Source organism: Acartia tonsa, chromosome 4 (genome assembly GCF_053477335.1).
Source record: "Acartia tonsa isolate MP-2025a chromosome 4, ASM5347733v1, whole genome shotgun sequence".
In the NCBI taxonomy this organism is placed as follows: Eukaryota; Metazoa; Arthropoda; class Copepoda; order Calanoida; family Acartiidae; genus Acartia; species Acartia tonsa.
In genome coordinates this window covers 44782436-44801195 of record NC_137263.1, presented here as the reverse complement: position 1 = coordinate 44801195, position 18760 = coordinate 44782436, and the positions used below count along the sequence as shown (strand labels likewise).

The following is an 18760-nucleotide window of genomic DNA, read 5'->3' as shown; positions in this document are numbered from 1 at the left end:
TTTGGGCCAATTTTGGAATCCGAATCCGGATCCAGAATCCGTTTTTTAATGGCGGATTCCGGATTCTTAATTGGTAGGCTAAAATTAGCGTCTTGAGTTTTTTCTTTCAACTGCCTCTTTTTGAAGGCAAAGATTATCATCATTACATATAAAAATCTTTCAAAATCTGGTTCGTATTCTTTTAAGAATCCAGAATCCGAATCCGGCTCAAAAATTTGATGGATTGCCATCACTAATATTTTTATTGAATTTTGTTTGATAGATTCAAAAAACATGTGATAAAATTTTTTAATCAATAATTTTAATCAATAAAAGAGTTAATTTTTATCATCATTGGTAATTTTTATCAATTTATCGTCAATTGTCTTATCCCTGATGAAGTTTATTTTTTAATAAACTTATAGGTACCAATTTATTGACTTAAAATATACTAGCGGCTTCGCCCCTAGCCTCTAGGGGCTTTGCCCCAAGAGGTTTAATCAAACCAATTTTTCGTATTTTAGATTTAAAAGAAAAATAAAAAAAAATTCCTGGGGGGGGGGTTTCAGCGCTTAACGAGATCCTTCGCTACAAACAAACAGACAGACAAACAAACAGCAGACATCGTTCTACTTTGTATTATATATTATTAGCTTATTATTGCTGTGTTATTTTTGGACATTATTGTCCTTGTGTATAATTTAAAGTAATAAAACAAAGTAGGAAGACACACAGACGTCTTCACTGGAAGCAAAAAAAAAAGTTTATCCAGGGAGGGAGGAAAATTAATCTTAATTATATTCGTAACCAATATTTTATTACCCCGTTATCTTATTCGTTGGGCTCAATCACTTTAAATACCTTTGTTGAATTTTAATTTGATTATTCAAACTTTTTGACCAATAATTTGATTCTATAAAAGGAGTAATTTTATTTATCTTCATTGGAATATACAATGTATATCAATTGGTGTCGATTGTTTATCCCTTCGGACCCCTGAATTTTTATCTCATTAGTAATATTTTACACAATTAGTTGATTTAATTTTATTGTCATGTGTGTAGAGGGAAGGGGGGGAGGAGTAATTGTATGAAACTCGTAATCTTGATATTTGGAGCAATTAAATAATGAATATAATTCTTAGAGCTTTACATCTTATGAGCTTATGAATTACCTGAAAAAAATTCTCTATCTAAAAAAAATAAAAATATAAGTGTATCATTAACAATATTTTAGCAGTTATGCTTAGACATTTTTCCTTTAAAAAAAAATAATTTAATTTTTATTAATTTCAGGTTGGTGTCATCAAGCCAATCAGCCGGGACACAGACTCATCAAGTCCGGCGCCGAACCCATCACCCGCGGCGGCCGCCAACCGCTCGACCAGCGGTGTCGGCCTAGGAGTCGGCGGATTGTCCAGCAAAAGCGATGCCGCCATTTCTGGCGTTGATATCGCCAGCGGACGAACTGTGATTGTGAAGCCTGACGCGGCGAATAATAACTCAGCTGGGCTCAGTAAACCCAGAACTTCAAGCTTTAAACCATCAGAGGTATGATTTAGATTTTGTGAGGGAGTGTGGCTACTCTAGAATTTTAATCTTGTACGTACAATCATATAAATTGCTATTAAATAATTTTTTTACCGATTAATTCATCAACTAGCAGTTTAAGTCAATTTTTGTAAAGATTTTTTAAAAGAGTAAAAAAAATTGGATCATGAAAAGAAAACGGAGTAGTGGGTTTCGTCGTATTTTTACATTAGCTTTTCTCCTATTTCTAGTCCCCGTGTGTGGGGGGGGGGGCTCTAACCCTGAGATATAAATAATAACCCCGTGGGGCAATCATTGGCATTTACCTAACCTTTCAAAAGCTTCTGTGAAAATACGATGAAACCCGCTACTTCGTTTTCTTTCCATGATCCAAAAAAACGGCTAAAATGATGATTCATTGCTTTAATATTAGCTCTAAAAAGTTAGTTTTATCTTTCAATGACTTATCCTGTAAATCACGGGTCTGCGTTCGCGCCAAATTTGGGAGACAAAGTTATATCAAAAGTGTTTTCACAAACGAGCTATTGTTAACGTTTGCATGTATTAGTGTAAAATGTTTTGTTTAAACAGGTCTAGTAATGCATTTTTGTTCTACGCAAAATATAGTAGTTTTTTTGCTTATCATTAGAATAACTATCAACAATGATGATATTCTAAAGACTACTTGTTAAAGGGTGATTCTTACTATATAAATGCTATAAATGCAGCAATAAAAAAAAAGATCGCAGTGGATGTATTTTTTCCAAAGATATTTGATTTTGCAATTTTATGAAAAGCTTGCAATGAAGAAGAATAGTTAGTGTTGACGTGCCTGTTCATATATACAAAGAAAATAATAAATTGGGGTCAATTTCAGCTCATACATTATAATCATATCAAGCATTTGTCTTACGACAGGTTGAATATGTTAATGGGATAGAACAATGGAAGAAATATTAATCCTTCGCCTTTTTAAACTCTTCACATTCAAAACCAATTTTTGGAAGATTAAACTAACTTTAATTATTATTTAATTATGAGTAACTTTAATTTCCAAACCTTTATTTCAGGTCACCTCTGGACCGACCATTAGCCTGGTTTCTAATGAGTCCAGCGGCCACAGCACATCCGCCTCCACCAAGCAGTCAACAACTAAACCTGTGATATCATCCAATACAACCACCAGCAGCGTTGGCCTTCGGCCTGCCTCTACAACAGCGCGAGCTCCACCCACGATACCGCCACGCAACGGCAGCAAGCTCGAAACGGTGACCAGCCCGCCGAAAAAGTATTTCGACAGTAATATTGAGGAACACGCACCGGCCTCACCCAAAACTCCGGCCGTCACAGCCGCCAAAAATGATGAGGTTGACGCGGATAAGAAGGTGGTGAACGGCGGCAGCAAAGTGCTGAAGAGCCGCAATGAAGCGCAGAACTCTTTTGTGTTTAATTTTGTGAATACTAAGAAGGACACTTCTCATTTGGAGTATGATGGCTTGGATCTTTCCAATAGAACTAAAAAGGTGGGTTTCCTAATATTTTCGAAACCGATTAATATCCGCCGGATTAGAACTGGTTCCCAGCCGCACTGAAAAAAAATATGTATAACATCGAATAACAGAAATTTTCCACGGATATTAAAATTAAAATCTTAGAATTAATACCAGTTTGTCACTAACTTTTCTATTCCCTCCGTATAGTCTTTTCATACCGTTGACTCAATCTTTGTCACACTCTTTGCAAAGTTCTTTGTATTAAACTTAGTTTTACATTTTGTTTTAATAGATAAGTAGTTTTAGGGATATTTGAATATAGCCCTCTTTTAAAATATGTACCTAGACAAGCCTAAAAATATATATAAAAACCATTATTGTTTTACAAGATTATCAGGTGTTAAAAAAATTGTTAAAGTTGACAAAATAATTTGATGCTTTAGTGATTTTGATTGTGGACTTTTAAAAAAGGTCAACCATAATCATTCTGTCCGTCTGTCTGTTTGTCATACAAAACTGTCAATTTATGATAACACAGCCAATAAATAAAAAAACATAAACTTAGCGTGTGTAAAACGTAAACATTTCTAGACCAGAATCAATTAGAATTGTAACGTAATTGCTTGATTTCTGTACTATTTAAAAACATTTATTAACAATTTATGCTAAAATGTATCAACATATTTAAAATGTCCTAAAACTTACTCAAGAGAAGGCATATAAGATGTATTTTTTTTACAACACTGCACTGTAAGATTTTTAAATGTTATTTATTTTATTCTTATTTAAGAAAGAATAAGTAAGTATTGTAATATGAAAATTAATTTTGTGAAAATTATAGATTTTTTAGTTTTTAAGTAATTTGCAAGTTTAATTGAAAACGCATAACTTAACAAGTTTATTTACGCTAATTTTGTTAACAGATGAACGCTTGGACATGCTACCCCAAGACGACAAAGGGCGGGTCTAAAGAGGTGTTTACCCCCCTCAAACTTTAAAAACCCTTCATTTTACCCGCCCGCCCCCGCCCTAAAAAAAATAAAAGCTTGGACGTCCTTAGCTCTACCTTCAAAGGAAAAAAGATATTTTAATGTGAAAACACCCTCCAAGTTTTGGTCAATCATTGTCCCCCATCAAGTTTTCACTTTTCTTCACTATGATGATAAAAATTATGTCTTGTCTCTCTATACTTTTTTGTTAAAAGCGCAAAGCTACTCTATAAACAGTAATGTACGTAATGTACTCGGATGCTAATTGAGAAAATTTTCGAATTTCTTTGTGTAGTTTCCCTCGACTAATCTTCTGCTTACCTATGTTTCCTTTAAAATGTTCTGATACTACTGATAAAGATTCCTATATTTCATGAGCTTTACTTAGAAGCTGTTTATACTGCCTAAAAAAAATGACGTTATACATTACAATGACCAATGATAGGATAATACACCGCAAACTAAATTACCAATGGCAGGCCAGTATACATTTTAATGGACTAATGGCAGGCCAGTATGACTTAATTTTTTATAGGCAATATAAAAAGCTTGTCCTTTACGCACATTGTCTGCCTATGCAAATGAGCGTTTTGTTTTTATTCCTGTACTTCTCTACTTATGAATATCATCATCCTTGTTTTCTAGTGATGATAAAAATGATGTCTTGCCACTTACCATTCTATATTTGATAAGTCATTATTATTTTTCAAGGCCCAAGTTTTAAAGTAATACAGCTTCTCTTCTATATATAAGGTCTGTCTGTCTCACCAGACGCTTGCTTCATCTATTTTTATGTTTATCAACCATTTAGAAAATTACGCAAGTTATTTCAAGAAAATTTTACATTTTATTCGATATTATGATAAAATATAAGCAAAACGAAGTTAGCTTGTCATTGCTGCGCTAACTATCGACATAACTGACCTTGTGATAATAAGTAGAAAGATGTCTGTCTGTCTGTTTTTCTGTCTGTCTGTCATGAACTAAAGATCCTCTTAGCCGTTGAGCCGATTAAGCTCTGAATTTTAAAATATATACAACTGGTAATACCATGGTTTAAGTGATGTTCTTGGGAGGGGGGGAGGTGTGACCCCCATCCTTATCTCCCGGCCCGATATTATTTTTTATTCTTTATTGATTACAATTACAGTATACAGTTACAATTACAATTACAATTACAATTACAATTACAATATAGAATAAGAGTCCTGGGGTATTAGTATTTATATTTATGTATTAAATCCTATTCCTTAAAACACTGATTTTAACTTTATTATTAACAGACACAATTGGTTACAGAGTATCTGTTATAAAATGCGTGTATGTTCTCAAAAAACGTGCCTCATTTTTGACATCGTGAATGAAGAATTGGACTTGCACTATTCTTAACCCGTTTTCGAGTATTTTGCGCAGAGAGATCTCACAGTAAAAGGACACCATTAATTTTAAGAAATAAATTCTAAATTTTTAATTAAATCTAGTACTCCTTACATTAAGGTCAATGATTTATTGTTTACTTGTCGCTGCACTTTGAAATTATATGCGAGGGAGCGTAGTAAAATAGCTTAAAGCCACACAGGACTAATATTTGGAAATAAAGTAGTCTTAAACCATACTGGCGGTTCATTGAAAAGTAGAGAGCATGCACAATTGGTTCTTTGTTTAGCAAGTTCTAGATTGACAAAAAAAAACTTACTAGTTTTTTCACACACCCCCCCCCCCCCCCCCCTACAGGGAAGGGTCATTTAATACTACCAAAGGTTTAAAATCTGAACAAAAAGGTTTCGTGAATTTTAAAACTATTTCCCATACATACATATATCCCCTAAAATATTACTTTAAAAATGCTTCAAAATACGGAGACTGTCCTTTTAAATCATGATCCTGGGCCCGCAGGTCCGTATCAATTTAAACATGCGAAACTACATTTATTGCACTTTGTCGGGACGAAATAGGTTTATAATACCCAGTTCCCAGTTCTGTACAGTCGCAAAATACATGTAGAAATCGTAGTACCGGGGAAAAAGGTCGTACATTCAAATATGAGATTGTGGATTTTAGAACATTGAGACGTGTCAATAGACTATTAAGTTTTTAATTTAGTCGTAGGCTTGTACATTTAGAGTACGAATCTGGGAAAAAAGTCTGAGGACCAAAAAAGGATGATATTTAAGGACTAAAGAGACTTGATATAAAAACAAGGACGAATGTTGTAAAAGATAAATGAAATGGCCATTTAAAAAAGGAAAATAATGTAGAATAAATTGAATAAATTAATTGAATATAGCTAGATATTATTTTATGAAAATATTATAGAAAGTGTCTTCTATCCTATTATATAAAGTAGTAAGCGTTTTTTGTCTGTCCCGAAGAATCTCTCTAACCGCTGAACCGATATTTTTCTCCTTTACAGTGAAGTTTCTTATAGGTCCTGGGAAGGTTCTAAACTATTTTTGGGAGGGTGTCTTCACCCACCCCCCCCCCCTTTTTTAAATCTTTTAAACATAAATTTAAAATGGGATGATGTCGACTTTTCGCCCTCCTACCTTAAGTGCCCCTAGAGGTTATAGGGGCGTAGCCGCTAGTAGTATTTATAAGGCTTTAAAAATAAAAAATAAACTCAAGTAATTTTGAGGGTTTATAGAACAAGATTTTGTATACTTCTATAAAGGTTTAACACCATCTGGTGAATCTCTGTGCGCGTTAGACTTGATTGTTTACTGTTAACTTTTATGAATCCCTGTTTTGAAAATAAATATTTACCCCTTGACACATCCCTCGCTCGACCTTAAGAACGGAATATTTGCAGGAAGGAATGGATGGGGCATTACAAAATACTTTTTTCTTACATTATCTTACAATAATGTGAAGACTATTGTTTTAAATAAAGAAAAACAAATACTTATATTTTTAGATAGATAAACATCCATCTATCAAAAGATTATGAATAATTCTTTCTGTTATGTTGGTTAATATTTAACCCTGCAGGGTTTGATTCTAGTAATGCCCTAACCTTGTAGGGCTTCAATTCTTTTTCCTAACCTCAAAGATCTCCTGAAACCTAATCCTGCCAAAGTTAGTAAAACCAATTATTTTTCATACATAAACAGTAAAACAATCTTCAGATACCCTATCCCTAAAATTCGCGAATAATCTTTGTAATTTGCATTTGGCAAAAATTTTTCACGCATATCGTTCCGCAATTTTAGAGAAAATATTATTACGTCATATTTTATGTAGTGTGCCATATTTACGCATAAAAGCAGGGATCTACAGGGATAAGATGATAAACGATGTATTGATTTGTACAGTATACATTCTATTACGCCGAGAAAAATTTTCCTATTTTGTAGATTTAAATTATTGATGGAAAAGATGAAACACAAAATTTTTGTACAACCTTTTCCCAAGTTCCCAAAGTTTTAGGTTAACGATAGTGTTTATAGAACTTTGGGGACCACCATGATTTACAATCCAATTTCCCTTACATCTCTGGCAGATTTTAAAGACTCACTCTTATATTATTGCTATTATGCAGTTTTGCGATTTTTTAACACTTTGCAGAAATGACATATTGCGAAATGGTTGGCACACCATTTTATATACTTGCCAAGGGATGTTGATACTAACTTGCTATACAACAAGAGCGATTATGTACATACGTAGCGCAGTAATAACAACGAGATAAACTCAAATATATATATATATACATATAAATGTATATTTAAGGGGAATCAATAAAAGTTCTGTTAAATTAATTTGCTAATTTAAATAATGTGTTAAATTTTTTATTCTACCAATAAACAAGGAAGTTTCTCAGTTCTGGTTGACAACAACTGACTGACGGACGGACAATACTAATCATATATTGGCTAGGCTATATATGACATAAGTAAAAATTATGCGATTCGAATCTTGTGGTTCATGTGTATTTATTGTATTATACGTTCCATTTTATTTGTATGCCCCCCCCCCCCCCTTTTTTTTGAACAAAAAAAGGAAAATCAGAGGTGATAGTTTTTTTTCCTATGTCTAACCTTTGTGGGGGGGGGGGGGGAGCTCTAACATACGGGGCCCCCACCAACCCACCATATTTCTAAATTAAATATATATTTACTGTTTTAATTAAGTTTAAATACATTTTTTTTTTATAAAATCCTATGCTTTTGGTCGACATATGATATTAAATGTATTAGTACAGAAAAAAAATATTTTTACAAGAATATTATAATTAGAACTGTAATATTAATTAGAATAATGGTTAAAAAGTATTCTTTTATATAGAAACTAGCGGCTGCGCCCTAAAAACCTCTAGGGGCAATTTGAGTTGTAAGAAAAGAAAGGAGTGGGTGGGGGGGAGTTATTTCATTGTAAGGGTGATTATACCCTGCACCAAAATAAAATTAAACCTTCCCTGTACCTATAACAAGCTTCACTGTAAAGTAGAACCATATCGGTTCAGTGGTTAGCGAGATCCTTCGCTACAGATAAAAATATCGTACTACTTTATATAAAAGGATTGTGAAAATATTTTTAAATTCAATTGGTTAGAATTTTGACTTTTATGTTTTTTGATTTTCCAAAATTGGACAAGTGATAAAAAGTCAGGTTTTTTCAGAACTAGAATTTAAGGATTAAGCAAAATAATCCAAAACAAATGTTAGCCGAAATACTCGAGCATAATTGCTTTTCTGTAAGATATCTCCCTCTCTTTGATTTTAAGTACATGTTCATAAGGTCGTTAATATGACCACATTAACGCTATGTACTCTAATGAATTATTAGAAACATAGTTAAGTTACTCTTCCTCTAATTTTGTCCGTAGATTTATTTTACTATGACATAAAATGACTTTGGGACATTGGGCTGTAAATTATATTGGTTTTATAAACACGATCTCTCAATTGTTGGCTAAATAACTGTGGGTACATTTATTGTAATTGGTTGAATCCGAATCATTGGTGTTCAAACTTTCCAACCAATAGTTTTAATTTACTAAAGGGGTATTTTTGTTTATCATTATTGGGTCCTTCGACCCCTGATTGTGCCACAATACATGCCACATTAATTTTGTTATACAAATTTAGAAATACTAAAATGAACAAATGTACCTTTTGGAAGGTATCAAAAGTTAAATACATTTTTTTCTTGTTACGAATATTGATATCCTTGTTATTATTATTGCCTGCTTGACCAACCGCTTAGTGAGATATATTTGGTAATTTTAAAGTTTTATTTATCTAACATTTCTAAGTATATTTTTTTTAGATTTTACTATTTTGAAACTTATATAACTTAATACTAGAAAATTGAAAGCATTTATTTCTATTTCCTGGCCCATCAGGGTCAACAAAACTGGAATCTATCTTGTAGTTTTATTCTCCACAAAGCTGTGTATAATACGATGCGATAAATAACTAATAAAAGTAATACTTTATTATAGCTTTTAAAACGTAAAAAAGCTACTATCTCCTTGAGGATTAAAAAGATTTTTTTAGCTAAAAAAACTTATCTTTACATATTAATGAATGACATTTTGAAATAATTTATGGTCCTTAATCCAAGTATTATTTATATTTTTAAGTAGCACAGTTACTATACAATTTTTGTTTGCACACCTGACCGTTTGTCCAAATGCAATATTAAAAACTTGTGGTTACGCTGCGCCCATAGAGGAGGAGGTTTGAATTCGACAACCCTATTTTTAATTTTAGTTTAAAAAATAAAAATTTTAAGAATTTTTGGGGGGTTGTATTTTTTTCTAGGGGCAATATATCTTGGGAGAGTTGTGGTACTTTCTCCCAATAAATAGTTTTAAACCTTTCCAGGACCTATGAAAACCTACATTATAAAGGGGAACCATATCGGTTTAGCGGTTAGCGAGATCTTTCGGTAGAGACACAGATTACTTTTCTAGCCTTTTTTCATAACAATGTTAATAGCTTGGTATTGGTATGCCCAAATAATAATATGCTTGTTCTTGTATGTATAAAAACCTTATAAGGTCAATCCAAGCTTATTTGTGTTTAATAATATTGCTAAAGTAAAAATTACACAATCAAAAAGCTGAACTTCATCACAGATAAACATACAGTTATAGCCCAATTATATAAATGCTTCGCATTTGATCAAACGTACCTTTAAATGTATTTTAAAGATATTAAATAATAGCCTTTTAATAAAACAATAAAGTAAATTTGGCACCTGAGTTTTTTATGTAATAATTGGTTGGCTTTGTCATAGCCAATAGATATTATTTACTTTATGAGATGTAATTAGGAAGGGGATATTGGACTGAAAATTGTGCTGGTCCCCAAAGTTTTATAATCACTCATGTATGATGCTAATTCTATGTTAGGGAAGCTTCACATAGGTCCCGGGATGTTTTAGGCTATTGTTTAGTCTTAGGGGTATTTTTATTATATTATTCTCCCGCCCCCTTTGAATACAGAGCCCTTATATGCTAGGGGCGCAGCTGCTAATATGTACAATACATACTGTGATGATGTACTCTTAATCTAAAAACTATTTAATTTCAGACTGGGGTAGTGTATCTTGACCAGAACGGCGAGACGGGCACTGACAGTATCAGTGACGAGGAGACGCTGGACCAGCAGTTCAACTTTGTATTTGTCGGTGCCAACATCGTGACTGGCAAGTCATCCATCAGAACCAAGGCTTCTTCTAAGAAGGTAGGTCACATTTCTCTTTGTGGGGGTTGGTTCGTTGATTTATTTGGATAATAGTTTGTTTTTATTTATTGATAGGTCAATTGAAAAGAATCTTTCGCTGATTTGAAAATAACAAAATTCTTTATGTTTTTTTTTATGACCTAATGATTACCACCAGTAAAAATACATTAATATTTAAACTTAAATGAATATATAGAATCTACACTTGATAACGTCTTAACTAAAGACGTTAAAAATTGTTTTTACTTCTGCTATGTCATAAATAGTCAAAGAAACAGACGTAGAATTATGACTTTTCTTTAGATGATAAGGACGTATTACAAAGATTATTATAGAATAGCTTCGCTGCTAAAATCTTTGTAATTTGTATTGAACCAAATAATAATTTCCCATGCGATCTACTACTCTACGCGCATTTTTCACGGAGAAAGGGAAACAAAAAAAATTTACTTTTTTGGGCTGCTGTTTTTGAGTTATTACTTGACATACATAAATCCATATATCCTAGTTGGGGATTACATCCATCAAATAATAAGATACATGTTCATATGTTGCCAAAGATCCCTTGAACAGCTGATGATTAAAAGTTTTCATAGGTCAGTTATTTCCGAAGGAGATATTATTTGATATTTTAATAAATAAACTTTAATTTCGAATATTTTTTCATTCATTTATCTATCCCTCTATCAATTGTTTCACCATTTGGAGCAAGATATTACAATTTCTTTTATTCGTGTTTTAACATTGCTGCTTGTGAAAAATTATTATTTAGCTGCTTTTATTGTAATACGTAAGAATAAATAGGTTGATATTCAATTTAGGTTGCTGTTTCCCCTCTCATTCATTGGTCAGATCGTTCAGCCAGGGGATCGTATTTTAGACAGCTACAAGTTTCACTATATTAGAGTACTGAATAATGTGGTTTAAGATCCAAGTAATAATAAATACATATACGTAAGCATACGAGTAAAGGGGGTGTTTAAATACTAGTGCTATGCCCATAAAGACCTCGAGATGATTTAAGTGGGAGGGGGGGGGGGAGTTGACCCCTTCCACATAGAAAACGTCTCTGAACCTATTTAAAGCTTTACTGTAAAGGAGAACCATATCGGTTGGCGAGATCCTCTTGCTACAGACAGACATCATATAACCTTTATATAAGGATATCTTAATCCTCAATGTACAACGAAAACCTCAGAAACATATATTTTTAAGTAGATTTGACAAAAAAAAACATAGTATAAATAATTTGCTAATACTTTTATTGTTGCATTGAAAGATCTATGTTTTACAATTTTTAATTCTCTAGCTGAAAGCTGGTTAAGAAATTGTAATAGTAATCCCATAAAACAACTAGAGTTATTTTGTTGTTAGAATTTTAAAATTTAAAGGGGTTGCTTACCTAAAATGGGCTAAAACCTGCTAAAGTTTCTAGAGACACAAACGCACAGACAGACGATTTGTTTGATTTTTAAAACCACATGATAACAAAATTGTTAATTTTTGGTGACATTCGTGGTGAACTATCTCGTTTTCCCTTTAAAAAATATTCATTCTGTAGAATTATTATTTCTCTGTTTCTTTCACACAAAAGATATACACGAAGTAATATACAGGGATCAGACAATTGATGGTTTAATAATGTACCCTCACACCCCCTCCACCCCCAATTATGATTAACAAAATTACCCCTTATGTTCATTAATATTATTGGTGGAAAAGTTTGGACATTATTACTTGGTACTAGGTTATAAGCTAACGAATAACAGAATGAGCATAAACATTGAAGGCAGTAATGCCAATAATGACAAAGTAAAACAATATCAAAACAACAATTTTAAAGTCTTTTTTTAGGCAGTTATAGTCAATAAATCAATCTTTGTATTAGTTTCAAAATCCGTAAAACTAATTACAATATAAATGAAGTCTGAAGGTAGAAAAATGATCAAATAAGAATAAGTTATGCTCCGCTACTAATGACAAAATCATTCTTGTTAAGTTTGCATGTTTAGGTTTGGGTAAATAAGAGCCTGTCTTTTGTTTAGTATTGTCTTTCAACCTTTGACAATTTTTAGTAGCGAAGCTACTCTATAATTCACAATACGAAATGCCAAGGAGAAAAGTGATTTTCTCGGCTTTATTTAAGATATAAAGCTAACATTTTTGGTGAAGATTCCCATGACTTAAGCGCTTTCATGCATTGTTTTGTCCGTCGGTCTGCAAGTTTCACTTTCCCTTTAACTTGGTGTTTTGCATGATTAATATCTTTTGGGATAAAATTACAGCAAGACCTTCAAAAGAGGATCTATCATAGACAACCTATCCTATTGCATGACCTTTGTCTGGAAGTCCTAACAGGGCATGGTTATAAGTGGAGCCTGTTGGGAGCCTAAGCAATACCCACACTCTTAATATCAATGTTGTGTTATTGACATAGCAGCCATACTTGATACCAATATACGTTTTTTATTTAACAACTTACTTTAACTACAATATAGCTGCATAATTAAAAAAGATAAAACTCCTCGTTTAAAAATGTTGATTATGATTGATAATTTTTGTAATCTCACAATTTTTTCGTTGCATGATCTTTTTCATTTAAATGTAGACAGCAATCTTTCTATCTTCTTATGGCTATCTATCTTTCTGGCTATCTTCATGTGTATCAGCTATCTATCTTTCTGGCTATCTTCATGTGTAGCAGCTATCTATCTTAATGTCTATCCAAGCGACTCATCTTGATGATAGATTAGATATCCATTTAAAGTAGCAAAGTATCTATATAATTCTAAATGTCCGTATGGCTGTCTGCATTTTAAGATAATTACCATGTCTAAATTACTCTGCTATATATAAACATGTTCTTGTTCTCTGTAAAATCTTCATATTCAACATAGGGTTTAATTTCATATCACCTTTTTTCTTTTAATTAGATGTTTAAGGTGTATCTTTTTCTTTGTGATGCCGTTTAAATCCTCAACACTTAGTAATGAGGATAGATTTATAATCCTAGATAACCAATCAAAAACAATAGCCAATTTAATTTTAAAAGAAATTTAAAGCAGACGAATCTTTTTGTTAATTTTTAGTAACACATTATTTAGTACAATATTATGAGCGACCAAATTTTACACGTATATTATCGTTTTTTTATTTGTTGGCTTAGCAAGTTTTCTTTAATTTTGGTTGGTTGCTACAATAAGTTGAGTGTCCAAACGTTTTAACCACGAATTGTAATTTACAGAAGGGGTAATTTTGCGTATTATTATTGGGGATGTACATCAATTTATCGGCCATTGTCTTATCCCTTTATATCCCTGGTTTCTATTGGTCGACTTAAGTAATTGTGGATCTAGGCTTTCTATATTTATTATTTTGGGAGTGCCTTTACTTACTTTGAAAACAAGGTTGAATATAGTGAATTTACATAATTAGCGCAGCTACAAAAAGTTATAATTAATCACAATGATAAAAGCACAGAATGATATTGAGATTTTTTGGATGATTAGAGATAAGTTTGATTATTCTATGTATGTTAGGTGCTGTCAATAAAATTTATTTGATGATTTCTTTATTCAGCAAAAAAAACGATTCCAGGACATAATGACGGAAAGACAGTTGTAATAATTCTAGTTATGTATAGAGTAGCTACGCTACTTGTAATATAAGGGTAGCTGCACTTTTGATGAGTAAAATTAAGACAGATAAATGATAGGAATAATATTAATTGTGCTTTGTTTAGTAATTTAAAGGTTTGGCTTAGTTAACTCAAACTGTTAACCTTTAGATGCGTAGCTACATTTTATTTCAATTAATAGGTTAATTGTACGGTCATTAAGGGATGGGACAATGGATAATTATGTAAATGCAACTTCCCCCCTTAATTATGATCCAATATGCAGGTTTAATCATTGGTGGAAAAATTTGGACACTATTATTTTGTACACCACAACAAAGATTCACAATCTATCCCCCAAAGGTTTTCAAGCTGACGAATGGCAGACCAAGTTGGAAAACTTTGAAGTGCTAGTGCTACTTGTTATCTTAGCTATTAGTTTTAATATTTCTTCCTAAAACACAATCTTTGAACTTGATTTGGTGGAAAAAAATGTAATTTCTAGATTAGTATCTTAACTATTGAGTATTTTGCCTCTAGTAGTAGAAATTAAATCTAGAAAGGTTGTTCATACAAAAATTATATTTAAAAAAAAACATAATCGCGAAAAAGGGAAAGTGAAAAAAAAAAGAAAAACACAAACCTAAAGTGATTTAAATTGATTAAATCAACACTAAAGTACCAAAACATAATTTCAAATGTTTTTTGAAAATCTAAATTTTTGCCATTAAAGTTTAAACACCTCCCGAAAAAAATCAAGCGGCCGATTTTTCTAGGGTTTAAAGTCCAATCAAATTGGAAGAGAAATTATTATTGGTGGGCTTATTAAACGACGATACATTTTCGGTGTGTGTGAGTTTCTGGTACCTTTTTGTTACTTACATTAAAGAAGAAGTGTATCTTCGTGTCTGTCTAAGCCAAAAGATTCTCCTTTTACAGACTGTTCTTTAAGGTTGTGGCAGGTTTTAATCTATTTTGGGGGAGAGTGGTAACCCTCTCACTCAATGCAGCAAAGTCGGACATTTCAAGATTTGGAACTATTAAATTTTGAGCTTTAAACATAATATTTGTATAATATGAGTATATTGATGAAGCTAGGAGTTGAAATTTCATGTAAAAAATTAAAATTGACTAAGTACAAGCCCTTAAGACCTAATCAGGCTGGATTTAGACCAAACCGTTCCACTATTGAACAGATAACCTCTCTAAGAATCATCATAGAGCAATCCAAGGAATGGAACTCTGAGCTTTTTGTAAACTTCATTGACTACAAAAAAGCATTTGATTCTTTAGACAGAAGATCTCTCTGGAAAATCTGCCGACACTATGGCATTCCAGAAAAGATAATCAATATCATTAAAGCTATCTATCATAAAGGAGGGGGAAATGTAATGTATAAAGGTAAACTATCAACCTTTTTTGAGATTGTAACAGGCATCAGACAAGGATGCATTCTTTCTCCCTTCCTTTTCCTTCTTGCCATTGGCTGGATCATGAAGAACTGTGAAAGTAATGATGGCATTCGCTGGGAGCTATTTGGCAATCCCAAATATTTAGGAGATCTGGACTTTGCTGATGATATTGCTTTGTTAACAAGCAATAGAAGTCAAATGCAAAGAAGGACTAACAGGATAGCTGAAACCTCCAAGAAAATTGGACTAGAAATAAATGTTCCTAAAACCAAAATACTCAGATTAAATGCAAATTCCCAAGAACCAATTACTATTGGAGACCAAATTCTTGAGGATGTAGATTGTTTTGAGTATCTTGGAAGTAAAATTGATGAAGCTGGAGGCACTTTAACAGATGTTAAAGCTAGAATTAACAAATCTAGGACAGCCTTTGCCAGCCTGAACAAAATTTGGAATTTCAACAACATCTCCATAAAGACTAAGTTAAGATTGTTCAAGTCAAATGTTCTCTCTGTTTTGCTGTATGGGGCTGAAACTTGGTTCCTAAACACAGCAGTGGTCTCCAAGCTACAGACATATGTCAATAAATGTCTCAGGAGAATCCACAAGATCTTTTGGCCAAATAAGATCACAAATGCTGAGCTTCTAGAGCGCAGTGATATGTCAGACATTAAACTGACAATAAAACAGAGAAAATGGAGATGGTTGGGGCACACTCTAAGAAAAGGGCATGATGATATAACCAATCAAGCTTTGACTTGGAACCCCCACATAGGAAAGAGGAAACCAGGTAGATTAAAAACAACCTGGAGGAGGGAACTCTTAAGTGAACTGAAAGCTAAGGATATTCCATCTTTCAGCAATGCCTCAAAATGTGCTGAAACAAAGGAAGATTGGAGAATCATTGTGCATGGCCTACGTCCTGCCGAGAACTAAAAGGCAATGATGATGATGATGACAAGCCCTTTTAAGTAGGCTACCTAGACAAAAAATATCCAATAATCAAAAAAATTTAAATTTTCGACCTTATTTCATATTAGCAATTTTTTTCCACCAAAGTTTATTGCAATACAGATATTAAAGGGAAAAAAATTAAAAATAATTTTTTTCTTTTATATAAGGTGTATTAAAGACATTTTTATATTCATTGCTTAATAACTCAAAAAAAGCTGCTTGGGTAAACTACACATGTACATTTCTAACTTGATTTGATTATAGTAATGACCAACAATGTGTCCCAGTGTTACCCTAAAGGCTTCTTATGAGAAATATACTATCTTTCAGAGGTCTTACTACTAATAAAAGTATTAACTATTTGACTTTTGCGTAGCATTTGATAATCCCTTTAATCTATTTAATTACAAGAACAACACAAAAATGAAAGTTTAATATTTAATAATTTTTTGTAGTAAATCTCTAAAATATTTTAGAACATTGCTTGTCATTCCATTTTGAAATTAAGATCTTGGGAACTGCTTAGTCAAAAGTCTACTTTTAAGGGAATGAACATACTGTTCATATAATAATTTTAGACAAGTTTTGTGGAGAGGGAGGGAGATAATGATTTATTAAAAAAAAGAAAATCTAGGGCCCACTTAGATATAAATAAAATTTCTATTCTAATTCAATACAAAATGTGTCAAGGTTCTTTTGTCTACCATATACCTTTATACCATTACATTTTTTGGAGAAAAAAAATAACTAAATTATTATTTGCATTGAAGTAAAAATCCAGGGCCCATTTGCGCATGCTGAGACTTTTTATGCACGTGTACTGCTAGTACATTTTAGTTATAAAACGTTTTCATTACGAGAGGTTCTTTTTGTGCTATAATTATATCACTTATATCACTGAAATGGTAGTTTATTCTGAAGAATATATTTACAAGTTAATATTAAAACAAGAAAATAAGAATATATTAGCTCAGAAATATATAAACCAAACCATGTATATTTTTAATAGAATTTATGCTGAAGTTTACCATTGACAGTAATGAATCAGTGTTTGTACCTGATGATGGTGACAGTGATAATGGAGACCAAGACCCTAACCAAATCCCTGATCTAGAATTGGATTAAGACAACGCTGATGGCCCTAGTGTTAAAAAGAGAAGGAGTAGTGGTGGATATAAAAAATGGGCAGAGTTACAAGAGAAACAGAAAAAAGGGTCACCGAGCCTCTTTTGGAAATGTTACAGAGTTTTGCCACAGAAAAAGACATTTCTTGTTTAGATTTGTTAGAATACCTTATTTGCAGGTAAATCTTAAACATTAAAGTAATATTTTTAAGAAGTTGCAATCTAAATGTACAATAGTTAAGACTTTGGGATTAATTAGTAACATTATTATCTAGTTTTTTAAGAAAAGAAAAAACATATATCCTTTTAATAAAGTATCAGAATGTCTATTTATTTTGTCATTAAACGCTGAACCCATCGGGTTCTCCTTTACAGGGTAGCTTCTCATAGATCCTTGGAAGGATAAAAATTACCCCTCCCAAAATAAAATATTTATATTTTTTTTTTAAATCTCAAATAAAATAATTGGTTATGGAATTCCACTCCCCTCTTCTCAAGTGGCCCTTGAGGCCTCTAGGGGCGAAGCCGCTAGTAATTCAAATGTAGTAACATATTTTTTTATTTACAGAATTTCCACCAAAATATCAAAACAACTGGCTCAAGTAATAATTTGTGAATCTAGATTGGGGCAAAGAAGATACCAAATTCCAAAAAATATGTTTAAAAAAGCTGACCTCAATATTTTACCAACCTGGAAAGATGTTGCACAGTTCAGATTGTCAGTTACTCCAGCACCAATAGATATCAAAACTCTCAATGGTGTTTTTATTGGAATCCACTACTCTTTTATAGAATCTTTAAAACTAACTGCTAATCAAATAATCAAAGCTGAAAAGATACAAACCACCCCTAAATTAACCTTAATAATTAAATATGGTTGGGATGGAAGTTCTGGTCACAAGGTTTTTAACCAACTAGATAACATTGATTCTGATTATATTATTCAAGCTGCCTTTAGTCCTTTTCACCTCA

The 18760-nt window shown here is 32.3% G+C and overlaps 1 protein-coding gene across 2 annotated transcripts in view; it reads left to right on the top strand.

Annotated features, from left to right (window-relative positions):
- Positions 1–18760, top strand: part of LOC145317397 (uncharacterized) — a 143960-nt gene that overhangs the window by 90482 nt on the left and 34718 nt on the right. For both annotated transcript variants that reach the window (XM_080158460.1, XM_080158459.1), the window contains exons 9-11: positions 1275–1529; positions 2579–3031; positions 10530–10682. In XM_080158460.1, the coding sequence (XP_080014586.1) occupies positions 1275–1529; positions 2579–3031; positions 10530–10682 (861 nt within the window). The remainder of the gene's footprint in view (positions 1–1274; positions 1530–2578; positions 3032–10529; positions 10683–18760) is intronic.